The sequence below is a fragment of the Notamacropus eugenii genome, chromosome 1 (genome assembly GCF_028372415.1).
Source record: "Notamacropus eugenii isolate mMacEug1 chromosome 1, mMacEug1.pri_v2, whole genome shotgun sequence".
Classification (NCBI taxonomy): domain Eukaryota; kingdom Metazoa; phylum Chordata; class Mammalia; order Diprotodontia; family Macropodidae; genus Notamacropus; species Notamacropus eugenii.
Genome location: NC_092872.1, coordinates 441,017,900 through 441,031,005, shown reverse-complemented (window position 1 = coordinate 441,031,005; position 13,106 = coordinate 441,017,900). Strand labels below are relative to the sequence as shown.

General features: G+C 38.5%; 1 protein-coding gene across 7 annotated transcripts in view; it reads left to right on the top strand.

Moving 5' to 3' along the window:
• The window catches only part of CDK5RAP2 (CDK5 regulatory subunit associated protein 2), a 157,366-nt gene that overhangs the window by 100,007 nt on the left and 44,253 nt on the right, over positions 1-13,106 (top strand). For all 7 annotated transcript variants that reach the window (XM_072631764.1, XM_072631762.1, XM_072631760.1 and 4 more), the window contains 4 exons: positions 132-319; positions 4,711-5,170; positions 8,050-8,281; positions 9,165-9,281. In XM_072631764.1, coding sequence (XP_072487865.1) covers positions 132-319; positions 4,711-5,170; positions 8,050-8,281; positions 9,165-9,281 — 997 coding nt within the window. The remainder of the gene's footprint in view (positions 1-131; positions 320-4,710; positions 5,171-8,049; positions 8,282-9,164; positions 9,282-13,106) is intronic.

The following is a 13,106-nucleotide window of genomic DNA, read 5'->3' as shown; positions in this document are numbered from 1 at the left end:
AATGACACAGCAATCAACCTTCATTATAATAAAAAGCCATCCTTGGCACATGTGCTTGCAGGGTGCTGATATCTGTCAGTCAGCTATGGAAGAATGCGTACTTTGGTTAATTGAATCGTTTTTCCCCTAAGGTTACATTGGACTATCCTAAACCTTTCTGTAAAAATGGATATTCAAGGAATCAGGATGCTTCTCAACTGGATTTTGATGTAGTTGGTGACTCTTATAGCCCCGAAGACAACTGTCACCATGGAGGCGAGGAGATGAATTTGTTCCCTTCGCCTTTAAATGAAAATAAAACATTATTGCTGGAGCCCAGGTATGTATGAGGTTTGTGCTTTCCTTTTGACAATGTTTCTAGTTGAAGGGAGAAAAAAGTAATTTTGTTGAAGTGAATTTAGATAATGGCACTGTCTAATTTACCTGAGAGAGAGACTGAAATGGTTCTGAAGGAATCTTGCCAATCATGCAATTAAGTAATTAGACTGCATGCTATCAGTAGTAAGGCAAAGACAAAAAACACATGTAAATCCATTACAGAGAAAAAAAAAATTTCTCCAAGTATTGTCTAGCTTTTGGAGAGAAGAATCAGTAGTACTTAAATCTTTTTGCTTTTAGAACATCTTTTTAATATAAAACAGCTATGATTCTGGTGTTTAAAATCTTTAACTGTAAGTCTCTTCCTAGCAGTTAGACCTGTTCAGGAATGGAACATGTGGCCTCATAAGGTAATGATGTCATCATAGATATTTAAATAGAGACTAGGTGATCATGTGACAGGAGAAAACATTGTGGAGCTTTTTTCTTGATGGGAAAATGCCATAAGGTGTTTTTTTTTCTAAATTCATTTCAGTAAGAAACAGAAACATATTTTAAGTTTCAGACACCATGTTAGGTGCTGGGGTTACAAAGACAAAAACTGTAAGAGTCCTTGTCCTCGTGCGAGGAGGGAATATAACATTTGTACAAGTAAGTAGGTACAGGGAAATTTGAGGAAAGAGAAAGAAGACTATCCAGTGAGGGAGTCAGGGAAGGCTTCTGATAGGACAGGGCACCTGAGTTGAGCCTTGAAAGATGAAGGTTGCTGAGAAGTATAAATGAGGAGGGAATGAAGTACATGTGGAACTTCACAACTTTAGTAATATTTTAGAAGTTATCCCTTCCATACATGTCTATTAAAAAAAATCCTTCCATTTCAGCATGACAATAACAGTAGCCAGGCAGTATTCTATCTCTTTTATAAATATAGAAAATGAAGTACATAGAAAATTGACTGAGAATATAAGGAAAATTGCCCGTGTCTCCTGGGATAAGGCAAGCTGGGAACAGATCCCCAGAGTTTTTCTTGCTATTCGAGTGTGAAGATCTTCTTTCCTCTGTGGTTAATAAAGTCTTGGATTTTTGTGCATTAAGCAAAAATGTGGTCCTGCTTTCTAGATTAGCATAAACATGAACTCGTTTCAGTTTTCATCTCTTGGAGGGAGCCCCAAACCTTCCTCAGTTGTAAAATGAGCTGATTGGATTGGATGAGACAGACAGCATGACATAGTAGAGAGAGGACTGACCTCAGAGCCACAAAGACCTGAGCTAAAATTTGGCATTTGAAAAGTGCTGTGGCTGTATGACCGTGGGCAAGTTGCTTCTCAGCATTTGAGGGAAATCTTAACACTAGGAGGTGCTAACCTGCACTGGTAGAAGGAGTTTTTGTCTGAGGATTTTTTATACCAATAAAACCACAAGTCTAGTCTAGTACCTATTTCCCTGATTTAGGTGACCTCTACAATCCCTTCTAATCTCTAGCATTCTATTTTTCTAAAATCAAATCCCACACACTTAACTATATTTTCTTGGTAAAAGATTAGTTCTCAAACATTGCCTGTATCGTTTTGTTAGAAGTCATTGACATGAGTATATTTGTTAATTATTTTTTAATTTGTAGTGTGTATGAAAACATACCTGCTTTCTTTTTCATTTATTTGAGAAAACAACTGTTATGGCTGGAAAAAAATGTCACTAACTTTGTTCATAGTATAAGTCTTTTTCATTGTTACCTCAAGAGTATAAATATTATGAAAAAAAATTCTGACAAGTGAGAACTTTTTTTTTAGTACAGTAATGACAGGACAACAACAGAAAATAGTGAAAAGTAATCAAATTATATCTGAAAATGTACATTTTGCATAAGAGATATTCTTTCATCAATTTTCCTTTGTGAGTTTTGTGGTAGCTGAAGCTAGTCTATTACATGTCTCTGAAGCTTTGTAGCTAAAACTGTTATAAGATTATTTCATGTTGTGGAATGAACATCTCCAGAATCTGTTAGTCCCCTGGGATCCTGGATATAAGGACCTATCCCAGTTATGAAACTCTGTATTGTGGACCTTTTGTGAACATTTCAAACATTTCACCCTGGTGAAAACCAATGAAAATGTAATTAACTGAAATGAAAAATAAAAGGTAAATGAGTTGGGGATGAATTTGGATCCTAACTATTAAAAACAAAACAAAAACAAGAACAAATCCTTGGTAGAAAAAACCTAGAATCTTAGAATCTGAAGATTTGTTTGCTGCTCTGATTTGCACTTAAAGCAAGAATTTCTTCTCCAGTCACATGATTATCCAGCTTCCACTTAAATACCTGTGGTAACATCACTACCTTATGAAATAGCACGTTCCATTCTTGGATGAGTCTATTTGCTAGTGAGTTTCTTACATAAATTTTCCTCTCTGGGACATCTCTTCATTGGTCTGTTCTCTGGAACACAGCAGAATTAATGCAGTTCTTTGAAATGCCAGCTTTACAGATATTTGAACACTGAACATGTTTCTCTCCTCCCTTCCTCTCCCCTTATAGCCAGGCCTTCTCTATCCTGATTGCCTTTCTGTGAATGCATACCAGTTTGTCAGCATTCTTGCTGACAAATGTGATCACAGTATTCCAGACTGGGTATGACTACAGAAGAATATAGTGGAATGGTCATTTCCTATGATATAGCTACTACACTTAATGTAGCCTAAGATGATTCTTCTTATTTTTTTAGCATCCACAGCACCCTGTTGGTTCATTCAGTTTTTTGCCACTTCACTATATTTCCAGTTAGAAATATGTCACATAATTTTAGATCTAAAGCTAAAGGTACCTGGCAGAAGAATGGGGTAAGCCAGTTCCACACGTAATACAGAGAGCTCCCCACTATTGGATTCTTGGACATGTATTTTCTACCAAAGGCACTGAATGTGGTGTAGTGAAAGAGGGAATGCATTCCTTAACATAAATGACCACTTGTGCAGAAACACACAGAGGTTGGAGATGATCTGTTTGATTAGAACAGAGAGTAGATGAAGAGGTTAATACTTTGAAATGATACTACAATGGTAAATGGAAGCCAGATTATAGGTGATTTTAAGTATCAGGCTGAGGATTTTTTATTTTATCATAGAAGCAAATTGGAGGCATTGAATATTTTTGAATTGAGGGTGGGGTATGACATGGTCAGATCTGTGTTGTAGGAATATCAATTTGGCAGCTTTTTGGAGAGGGTAGAGCTGTTTGAAGGGGCAGAGACTTAATGAGGAAAACCAAGTAAGGGGCTAATGCAGAGGTTCAGATAAAATGTGATGAGGACCTGAAGGTAATGTAGAGGCTTGTGAGGACAGAGATATGGGGATGGGTGGAAGAAGGGTTAGGGTTGAGTTTTACTACTCAGGCCATAGAGATGGTATTTCTATTATGGAACTATTACACATTTTATGTAGACCACAGTCCATCAGGCTTAGTTTTTTCCCTATTTGTCCCTTGGAGTTGGCATGCTGCCTAAGTTTGTTATGACTCTCTTGCCTCATATCCCTTTTCCAGAATTTTTTAACCCAAGGACCACCTTCTCTATCTTTCTCAGACTTTCCCCAGAGCAGCTTGTTTGGCTTTCATTGTCTGCCCCACACCTCTCCTTGTGTCACACTTATTTTGTTATACCTTCTATTCCTTTCACCCAGAAAAATGTACCATCCTTGAGAGCATAGATTGTTGTTTTAAAATCTGAATCCACAGTGCCTGGGACAGTACTATACACGAAGGGTTTTATGAATGTTGGATAAATGAAGCATAGTCTAATGGCGAGAGTACTGGTTGGACTGGGCATCAGAAGACCTGGGTTTGAGTTCCCTCAGATCTAAATTAATTGTGTGGCTTTAGGAAGATCATTTTACCCGTCTGGGCCTCAGTTTCCTTTACTATAATATGAGTAGATGCTAGATCTTCCAGTTCTAAGGCTTATATGGAAGAGGAATTAAATTTATTTTGTTTGGTCATGTGGCAGAACTAGGAGAGTTGGGTGGAAGTTACAGAGGCAGATTTCATTGAAAGGAAAACCTTCCTAGCAATGAAAGCTGTCAGAATTGAAATAGACTTTGTGTAGGTGTTAGTGAGCACCCCATCACTGGAGTTAGAAAGCATCATCTACATGCCTACTTTTTAGGAGTGTTGTAGAGGGGAAGTCCTGTTCATGGATGGGTTAGACTAGGTGACCTCTGAGGTCCTCTGCAATTCTCACATTCTGTGATCTGAACTTGAATCTCAGGTCCCTCCCAACTCTAGCTTTTTATGATACTGTTGTCACTGTAGGGTATGTTGAGTTTTGCTGAAATGAGTACACAGTCCAACTTGTGTTCTAAAAAACTAACCTCAACATTTTTCTCTCTGTGGTAATACAGACCAGAGCTTATGACAGCTGTAAGTGAACTACTCCTGGAGCATCTGGGCATGACTGAACAGGAACTTTCTGGCTGTGATCTAGAGGATAAGAATGAAAAGGCTCTTAAGCAAATAATTATTCAGCTAAGAACTGAACTCCGACGTTTTAAACAGGTCAATAAATTTTTAAGGCAGCATGTAGACCTGAAATCGGTATTTGATGGAAAGGAAAGATTTTATCCTTCTGCAGCAGCACACCTTAATAAGGCAATTGAATTGTCTATGGTGGAAGTGAAAGATTCAGTTACACAAACAATGAACTCAGAGGGCTACACCATGAAATTCAAACATGAAGGAAAGAAAGATGCTGCAGAAGAAAAACCAAAATATTCAGTATTAAATTCAGAACATCAGCACGAAAATGTGTATAAAATGCCAGAGCAGCAGAATGTTCTTTCTCTTCCAAGCATAATACACAAAGTACGTCTTTTTTTCTTTTCTTAAAAAATACTCATTTGTCTGCATGTGTGTGTCCACTTGGGAGGTGATGGGTGGTGGGTATGAAAATACATAAGCTGTTCCCCTATCCCCCATCCCACAAATGAATTTTAGCATTATTTGGTAGCACGATTTGGGAATTGGATCCCCTGCTATGCAAAATTCCCTTAGGACCGTTTCAATTGAAATGAAATCATATTTAAACATTGTGCCTCGGAAGTGGTTTCATTGTATGACATTCTCAATGTTGATTTTTAATTAGTGCAGTACTAAGATAAATGGACGAGGATTCAGAGTCCTGGGGTCCTGTTCCTTTTGGAGTGGTTCTAGACCTGGCTAAGCCATTAAAAAATTCCCATGTGACTTTGGGCATGGGTCCCTTTCCCTCTCTGAACTTCCACTTTCCTCATCTTTAAAATGATGGGGTTAGACTACATCAGTGGCCCCCAATTTCAAGTTGTTCATTTGTTTTTGGTTTATATTACTAATCTGTTTTTGGTATTGCTATATAAATAATCATTTTTCTGTATAAGGATTTGTTAATAAAATTATACACTCTTCTGAACCAAAAGGTCAGTGTTTCCATATGGGTTGGGTTCTAAGTTTCCTAAGGTTGCTTTGCACTGGCCCTCTCTAAAGTTCAAAATGTTATATTCTGAGGTTTTACTTTTCAGCTGAGATTCACTTAATCTCACTGGGTCTCTTTTTTTTTCATCTGTGAAGTGGAAATAATACATTACCTGTAGAGTTGTTGTGAGGACATCATTTATAAAACTTAGTACTAGAGAAACATGAACTCTTTTTTTTTTTTTTTTATAAAGGCCCCTCTCAGCCCCAATGTTTCATGTTCTAAGGACCCTTCAAGTTCTGATTATCTGTGTTGTATCAACAAGAGACTTTTATCCAAGTCCCTATTTTTACTAATTTTTTAATAGCTAAGAACATAGCACTGTAGAAAGTTCTTGAATGTCTCCTATTGGTTTAGTGTCACAACCTTCTGATTTTCAAATTTTCCATTATATTTTAAGAAAAAAACACATATATAAGTCTTCTAGTGCAAGAGTACTTATTTCCAAGTTTGGTGCTTTGGTGATGACTTTTCCTATTCTATCTATGATGGCTGTTTTGGATCTGAAAAATGAACTGTAACAGTGCTTCATAACACAGAAATAGAGAATTAAGTTTATTTTCTGACCACCAAATTACTGCTTTTATCCATACCAAAGAGAGTTAGCTATATCATTAGCAAAATTGCTTTTGATTGTTTTAAATTATGCACCAAAACTATAATTTCTGGAAAAGGGTTTTCTAAAGATATCTGAGTAGACAATAAAAAGACATTGCTGTGATATTAATGACAACTGAGATGAACATCTGTGTAATTTTGGCTGCTGTTTCAAATGTTCATTCTCATTTATATAACCAGCATATATCCATGTTTTCACACCTGTGTGTTAGGAAAGGTAGTTCTTAACCCTATTTTTGAGGTACAACTTTTTGCTAGTAAATGGAGCAGTAAGAGGATCTGTGTTCCCCCCTCCCAAGATACATAGTTTGGAATAATGTATATTGTTGGTCATTTAAGTGGGAAAAAATGTGAACAAAACTGGATCTCAGAATGCTCTTGATTTTATTTCAATCAAATTTACCAGGTGGAAAATTTGGAGGCTTACATAGATATTGCAAAATTGTATTTGGGCCAGAGGTGATTGTTTTCTATTTCTATTAAAAAAATACTTTCACAGTGGCAAAAATAGAGCCACCTATGGAATGTGGGTTCTACACCATCCAGTGGGAAATGTTGGCATTCCATGGCTACCTGGACCACCCATGAAATGGCATATAGGCATTAGCTTAAGCAGTGTTAGCGTGCAAGAGGGAAGATTAGGAGAGTTTTGATGACCTTCTGCTTCGGTGTCTTGGTTATAAGTACTAAGCTGTAATGTGATCGTGCTTCCAGAAGCTATTTATGTGTAGGCTTGAGCTTTTTGGCCCTTCTGCTTATTAGCTCCTGACTGCTATGATTTCTGAATTCTTACGTCTGTTTTTTTTGTTAATCTCTTTTCTGTCTTAGTCTTTGGTGTCAACTCTCAGGTCTTCTGCTTTCATTATACTTCTTGTAGCCCCCTGCCTTCTAATTTGCTTCTTCTAATCTCCTCCATTTAGCTTTTAGAACCGTGTGTAGGCAGCACTGTGTCATAGAAAGGGTGCTGGACTGCTGTTTAGTAGGGATCTGAGTCTGAATCTTGCCTTTTACTTTATCCCCTGAGCTTCAGTTTCCTCATCTGCACAACGAGGGTGATAATGCTATATAGTACCTCAGAGTGATTGGGGCGGGGGTCAAATGAAATAATGTATGTAAAGCACTTGGTAACTCTTAAAGCTTTGTAAATGCTGTTACTAATATTAGTTTTATTAATGTTGCTAATGTTAATATGACAAGCTGCTAGTAGCAATAATACTGATATTCGTAATATTAAGCAAACATTTCTCCAGCCTTAATATTTAATAACATTAATAATAGGAGTAGTAGAACTTAAGCAAGGGCCTGTGAACACAATGTTAGAGTTTTGATGTATTAATTTCATGATATCTCCTTGACTTCTCAGAGGCCTTCTCTTTTACTGTTGGATCCTAGGAGAAGTAACTTTCTAATAAATGAGGCGTGTGTTTTATATAGCTTCTTTTCCTTACTAAAAAATAAATTCCACAAAAGCAGGGATTTTTCTTTTTCCTTAATAATGCCTCATAATGCCTAATTACAGTAGTACTGAGTATACAATGGTTGTTTCATAAATGTTGACTGACAAAAGGAAATGATTTTAACTAGTATGCGTAAAATTTTACAATGTTTTTTTCAGAGCACTAAGAAATCCCGTTTACCCATTCCATTAAAATCATCTAGATCATTAGGAAGTGTAAACTTAAACTCTGCTGCCCAGGAGACAGTTGTTTATCTACAGAACCAGCTAGCTGAGCTGCATGGAGATCTCAAGGAATGTAAAATTCAAAACAAACATCTTCAACAAAAGTTATCTTTGACTGAAGCTCTGAATGAAGAAAGACCAGTGCAAGACAAATTCTTGCTGAATGGTAAAATGAAAAAGAAAAATGTGTTTTAGAGAGCTAGGCAAATAACTGATAGAACTGCTTGAAATGTCAGCCTTGTTGTTTAGAATTATAATAAGTTTGCTTATAAATTCTATGAATCACAGTGATTAATCTTGATTCCTGCTTCTCACGTGGTACAGAAAAGCACTAAGAGAAAACAAAATCTAGTATTTTAATTTCCTTTGGAGTTCTGTAAAGGGTGGGGTTGGTTTAGGTCACACTAGCATTGAAACAAAGGTCACTAGGATTAGATGCCTTTGGGTGGGTAAACCTCATCTGACTTGGGTCTAGTCTACTTCTAGCTGACCCTTTTTGAGTTCCAAGAACCTGAAGTTCGGTGTGGAATGATGTATGGTCTCAAGGGTTGAACTGCCCTGGTACTCTGCTCAATTCCCAGGAATAGAGTGGACTAGATTCTCCCTGAGGAGAACATAGTAACCTATTAGAACCCATGGTGCCAATAAGGATTTCAGGTGCCCATTGGAGGTTTTTACCATTGGGCTGTGAAGGTGCCCCCTTTTTGATTTTGAGAGACTGTGGGATCCCAAGAAAGTGCTAGTTCTAATGGCTAGAAGCCTATTAGAAGATTTCTTTTCTCTTAGGAACAGTGGCCTTGACCCTGTAGAGTTCATTTCCACATGCTTCTTTTTCAAAAGCAGGGACTTAAACCATTTGAGACAAGCTGAAGTATATTTATGCTTTTTATTTTTTGTTATGGCAGTTCTGTAGATTAATTTTGTCTTATAAATTGCATCTTGCATCCCCAGCGTTTTCATTTTCCCTATTGTGTCTTTGTGTTCTTTTCTGTTGCTTGGCTTGGTTTCAGTTTTGTGCTTTTATTTTTTCATTTTGTGGATCTCTCTAGCTGAGCCCTCATCGAAAGCAGTTTGCCAGGAGAGCAAGGTGGAATTAAAGGATCCTGAAGGTGATGCCGATGGGAAGGAGGAAAAAGAGGAGGATGAGGATCAGAGCAGGAGTCCAGGTAGTTTGTGAATAGAAAACGAGAATGGGAGTGCTGTAGCTTGAACATTACTTAATAATTATAAAGCAGGTTGTCAAAGAGATGAAGAGTACAGTATGGTAAAGAAAGAACCCTAAACTGGCAGTTATGAAATCTTAGTTCTAGCCCCTTATCCAAGCCTCAGTTTCCATATTTGTAAAACTCAAGGGGCTTGGACTGTGTAATTTTAATGGGTATTTCAGCTTTGCTATTCTGTTGCTAGATGATCATCACTATTCACCTTTGTCCCTCTAAGTTCTATAAGTCATTCACCTTCTCTGGGCTTTAATTTCCTTATCTTTATCAGGGGAAGAGCTGGATTAGATAACATCAGATATCCCAAGTCCTTTGAGTTACTTCTGTCTGGTATTCACATAGCCTTGTGACTTAAAGAAAGAGGAGGGTGGTATACTTTATCAAACCTAAGTTCCCATTTAGTTATAATATTTTGTGATTATTTTTTTAAAGGTTAATTGTCCTTTGCAATCTACTTTAACTAGAGCATACTTCAGTTAGTAAGAATTGATTCTCCTCAGAAATTTCATGTTAGTCTGCAGAGAAGCCCATTTGCCAGAGGGTCACAACGATGTGTAAACACAGATCCTTATGTAAATGGGTTAGGTGCTATCTTCTTTGTGCCAAAAACTTGGTTGGGGCCTCTGTTTGACTCAGGAAATTCAAGAGAAGCTTCTGCAGAGTTCTGGTCTTGGAAGAAGAAGTCAGAAAATGAAACTGATACTTTATCTGAATTGTGGAAAGGCATTTGACATAGTTTAAACTTAACTGAAGCATTGCTAAGAATGTAAATGTCATTGATAACAGGACAGCATGTGATTTCACATGCTTTATTGGTATTTGCAAGAAGGCTTAATGACTTCTGCCTTCTTGCTTATAGAATACTGAATAAATATTTACTGTATCAGTATCCGTGTGCATGAGCACACACATGAGCACACACACAGACACACATACACACATGCACACACGCCTACATGCATGCACAAATGTATTCAACTTTTATTTCTGTGTGACCAAAGACAAAATGTCAGGTAAGAGTTGCCTCAGGGATGCATAATTGTTCATGAATCATGCTTAAGTTTATAGTTCTTTTCCTGTCATCATTATTTAACAAAGGGCTGCATGAATACCTACTACTTCTTGTGCCTCTCAGCTACTTGCTGCCACAAGAGAAACTATGATGGAAAGAGCATTGGCCTTGGGTTCAAGTCCTGGCCCTGTGACATCTGTTTGTGTTGGTGAAGTCATTCTTCCTCCCTGGACCTCAGTTTTCTCATCTGTGAAAGGAGCTGACTAGACCAGATGATTTTACTGTGTTTTCCAGCTATGATACTATAAGTATAGACACAGTCTCACCAAAATTAATACAAGAATTACCTTTCCTAATGCCATTACTTGGTTCCATGGAAATAGCATTACAGAGGGCATTTAGTTCCATCTAAATGATCAGTTGACTGAATTATATTGTGTTGGAATTTACAACTTTGCCACATGAGTCAGTGGTCAGAGTCAGTAGGACGCTGGTCTGTGCAACCTTATGTAGAGTGCAGCTTTATATTCACAAACAGGTGAAGTGTGACAGAGCTGCTTCTCTTCGGTTGAATGGCTCACAGAAACCATAACTTGTTGTTAGAGCCCGGTTACAAAAGCCTGCCCTGTTAAAGGGCTGTGCAGGTAGCAGTAGCAGTGGGTACCAATGATCTACCTGCCAAATCCAGTGGCCTTTTTTTAAATCCTTGTCCTTGGCCTCTCTGCAGTATTTGACACTCTTGACTGCTCTCTCCTGAACACTCCTTCCTGTGTTTTCATAACATTGCCCTCCTGTTTTGTCTTGTGCCTGTTAGCCCACTGCTATTCAGTCTTCCTTGCTGGATCATCATACCTGTTCCATACCCTGTTTGTGGCTGTGCCCTGAGGCTCTGCTCTATACCCTCTTCTTATACTCTCTCATGATATCATGAGCCCATAGGCATTCAGTTATTAGTTCTATGCATATGAATCTCAGATCTGAATATCCAACTCCAATCCCAGTTTACCAGCTGCTTTTTGGACATTCCATTGGCATATCCTATAGCCATCTCAGACTCAACAAAGCTAATCCTCGCTCTTTCTCCTCTAACTCTTCCTTCTTCACTTTTTTATTCCTTTTTATGGTACCACTGTTCTAGTCACATAGGTTCAAAATTTTGGAGTTATCTTCAACTTTTCCTTCTCCCTCAACCATTCAGTTTCAAGTCTCTGGTCTACTTTCTACAGAACCACCATTCTAGTCTGGGCCCTCAGAACTGCTTCCATCCTGGACTATTATAATAGCCTTCTAGTACTCTTTATCTGCATCAAGGATTTTTCCTCTCCAGTTCATCCTCTACTCAGCCACGAGCTAGGAGCTCTGAATCTAGAGTTTGGAAGACCTGAGTTCAAATGTGAGCTCAGATAACTTAGTAGCTGTGTGACTCTGGGAAAATCACTTCACCTCTGTCTGCCTCAGTTTTCTCATCTGTAAAATGGGTATAATAATAGCACCTTTTTCCTAGGGGTTGTTGTAAGGATAAAAATGAGCTAATATTTATAAAGCACTTTGCAGACCTTCAAATGGTATATAAGTGCTTCTTCTTGTTATTCCTAAAGCGCTGATCTTACCATGTTATTCCTTCGTTCAAAAACTTCCGTAGGCCCATCTCACCTCTAGTTTCTAATACAAACTTATCTGTTTGACTTTGAAAGTCCTTCACAACCCAGCTCCTTCATATATATACCCTTGTTGGTATTGGATTCCTCACCTCTGCCTTGTAGAATTCCAGGCTTCCTTCAGAGCTCAGTTTAGGTGTTGTGTTCATCCTTCATTGCTGAAGAAGACCATGCCATCATGGTCTAGGAGCTAGGATAGGCAGGGGCCCATTGGAGTCCCAGGTTCAGAGTTCATTAGGTTTAAGGTGACAGGACAGGACAGGGGAGGGGAAGAGAGGGGAGCCAATAAAACCCAAGTCAACTGGGCATCTTTTGGCCATCCAAATTTACCTTCCTTTAGAGAGGATTAGGAAGGGGAGGAGGAGGCAGACAGGAGAGACCATGCCATCAGAGAAATGATGACATGACTTGTACTTGACTGTTTTGAGTGAGGGAGGGCTGTGCAGGTCACCAGCCCCACTTCTCCAGAGACATCTGAATCTAGTGACCTGATATTTCTCAGGATGGCTGGAGATGACCCGGGATGCAGTGGGAGGCCTTGGGCCCTTTGGGCCAAGGTCTTTGCAGGTACTCACTTAGACTGAGGCAATGCCCATTCATTGAATAAGCCTGTCTAAGAAATAGCCAGGGCATGGCCCTCTTAATGAGGTCAAGAAAAAGAAAGACATCAGGCTGGGTGGGAAGCATCAACAGTTTATACTGATAATCACTTTATAGCTAGGAGGCCTTAGGCTGGGGCCCATTAGAGTACTAGTTTCAGAGTGCATAGTTTAGGTGTTGACATCTACAGGAATACCATCTTGATTTCTAGTGCCCTCACCCCTGAAATTACTTTGTCTATATTTTGTGCTTAGATATGTACCTCTTGTTTCCCCTGCTAGAATGTTTGCCTCTTGAGGCTAGGTATTGTTTTGTCCTTTTATCTATCATCAGTGCTTAAAACAGTTCTGGAACTTAGTAGATGCTCAGTAGTGCTGTTTGAATGAATGAATGAATGTTGTCTTGAAAATTTGGAGACCTTGGTTCAAGCCTAGGCTCTGGTAGTTTCCTAGCCCTGTGTCCTTGGGCAAATCATTTCATCTTCCTAAGTTTGAGTTTTTT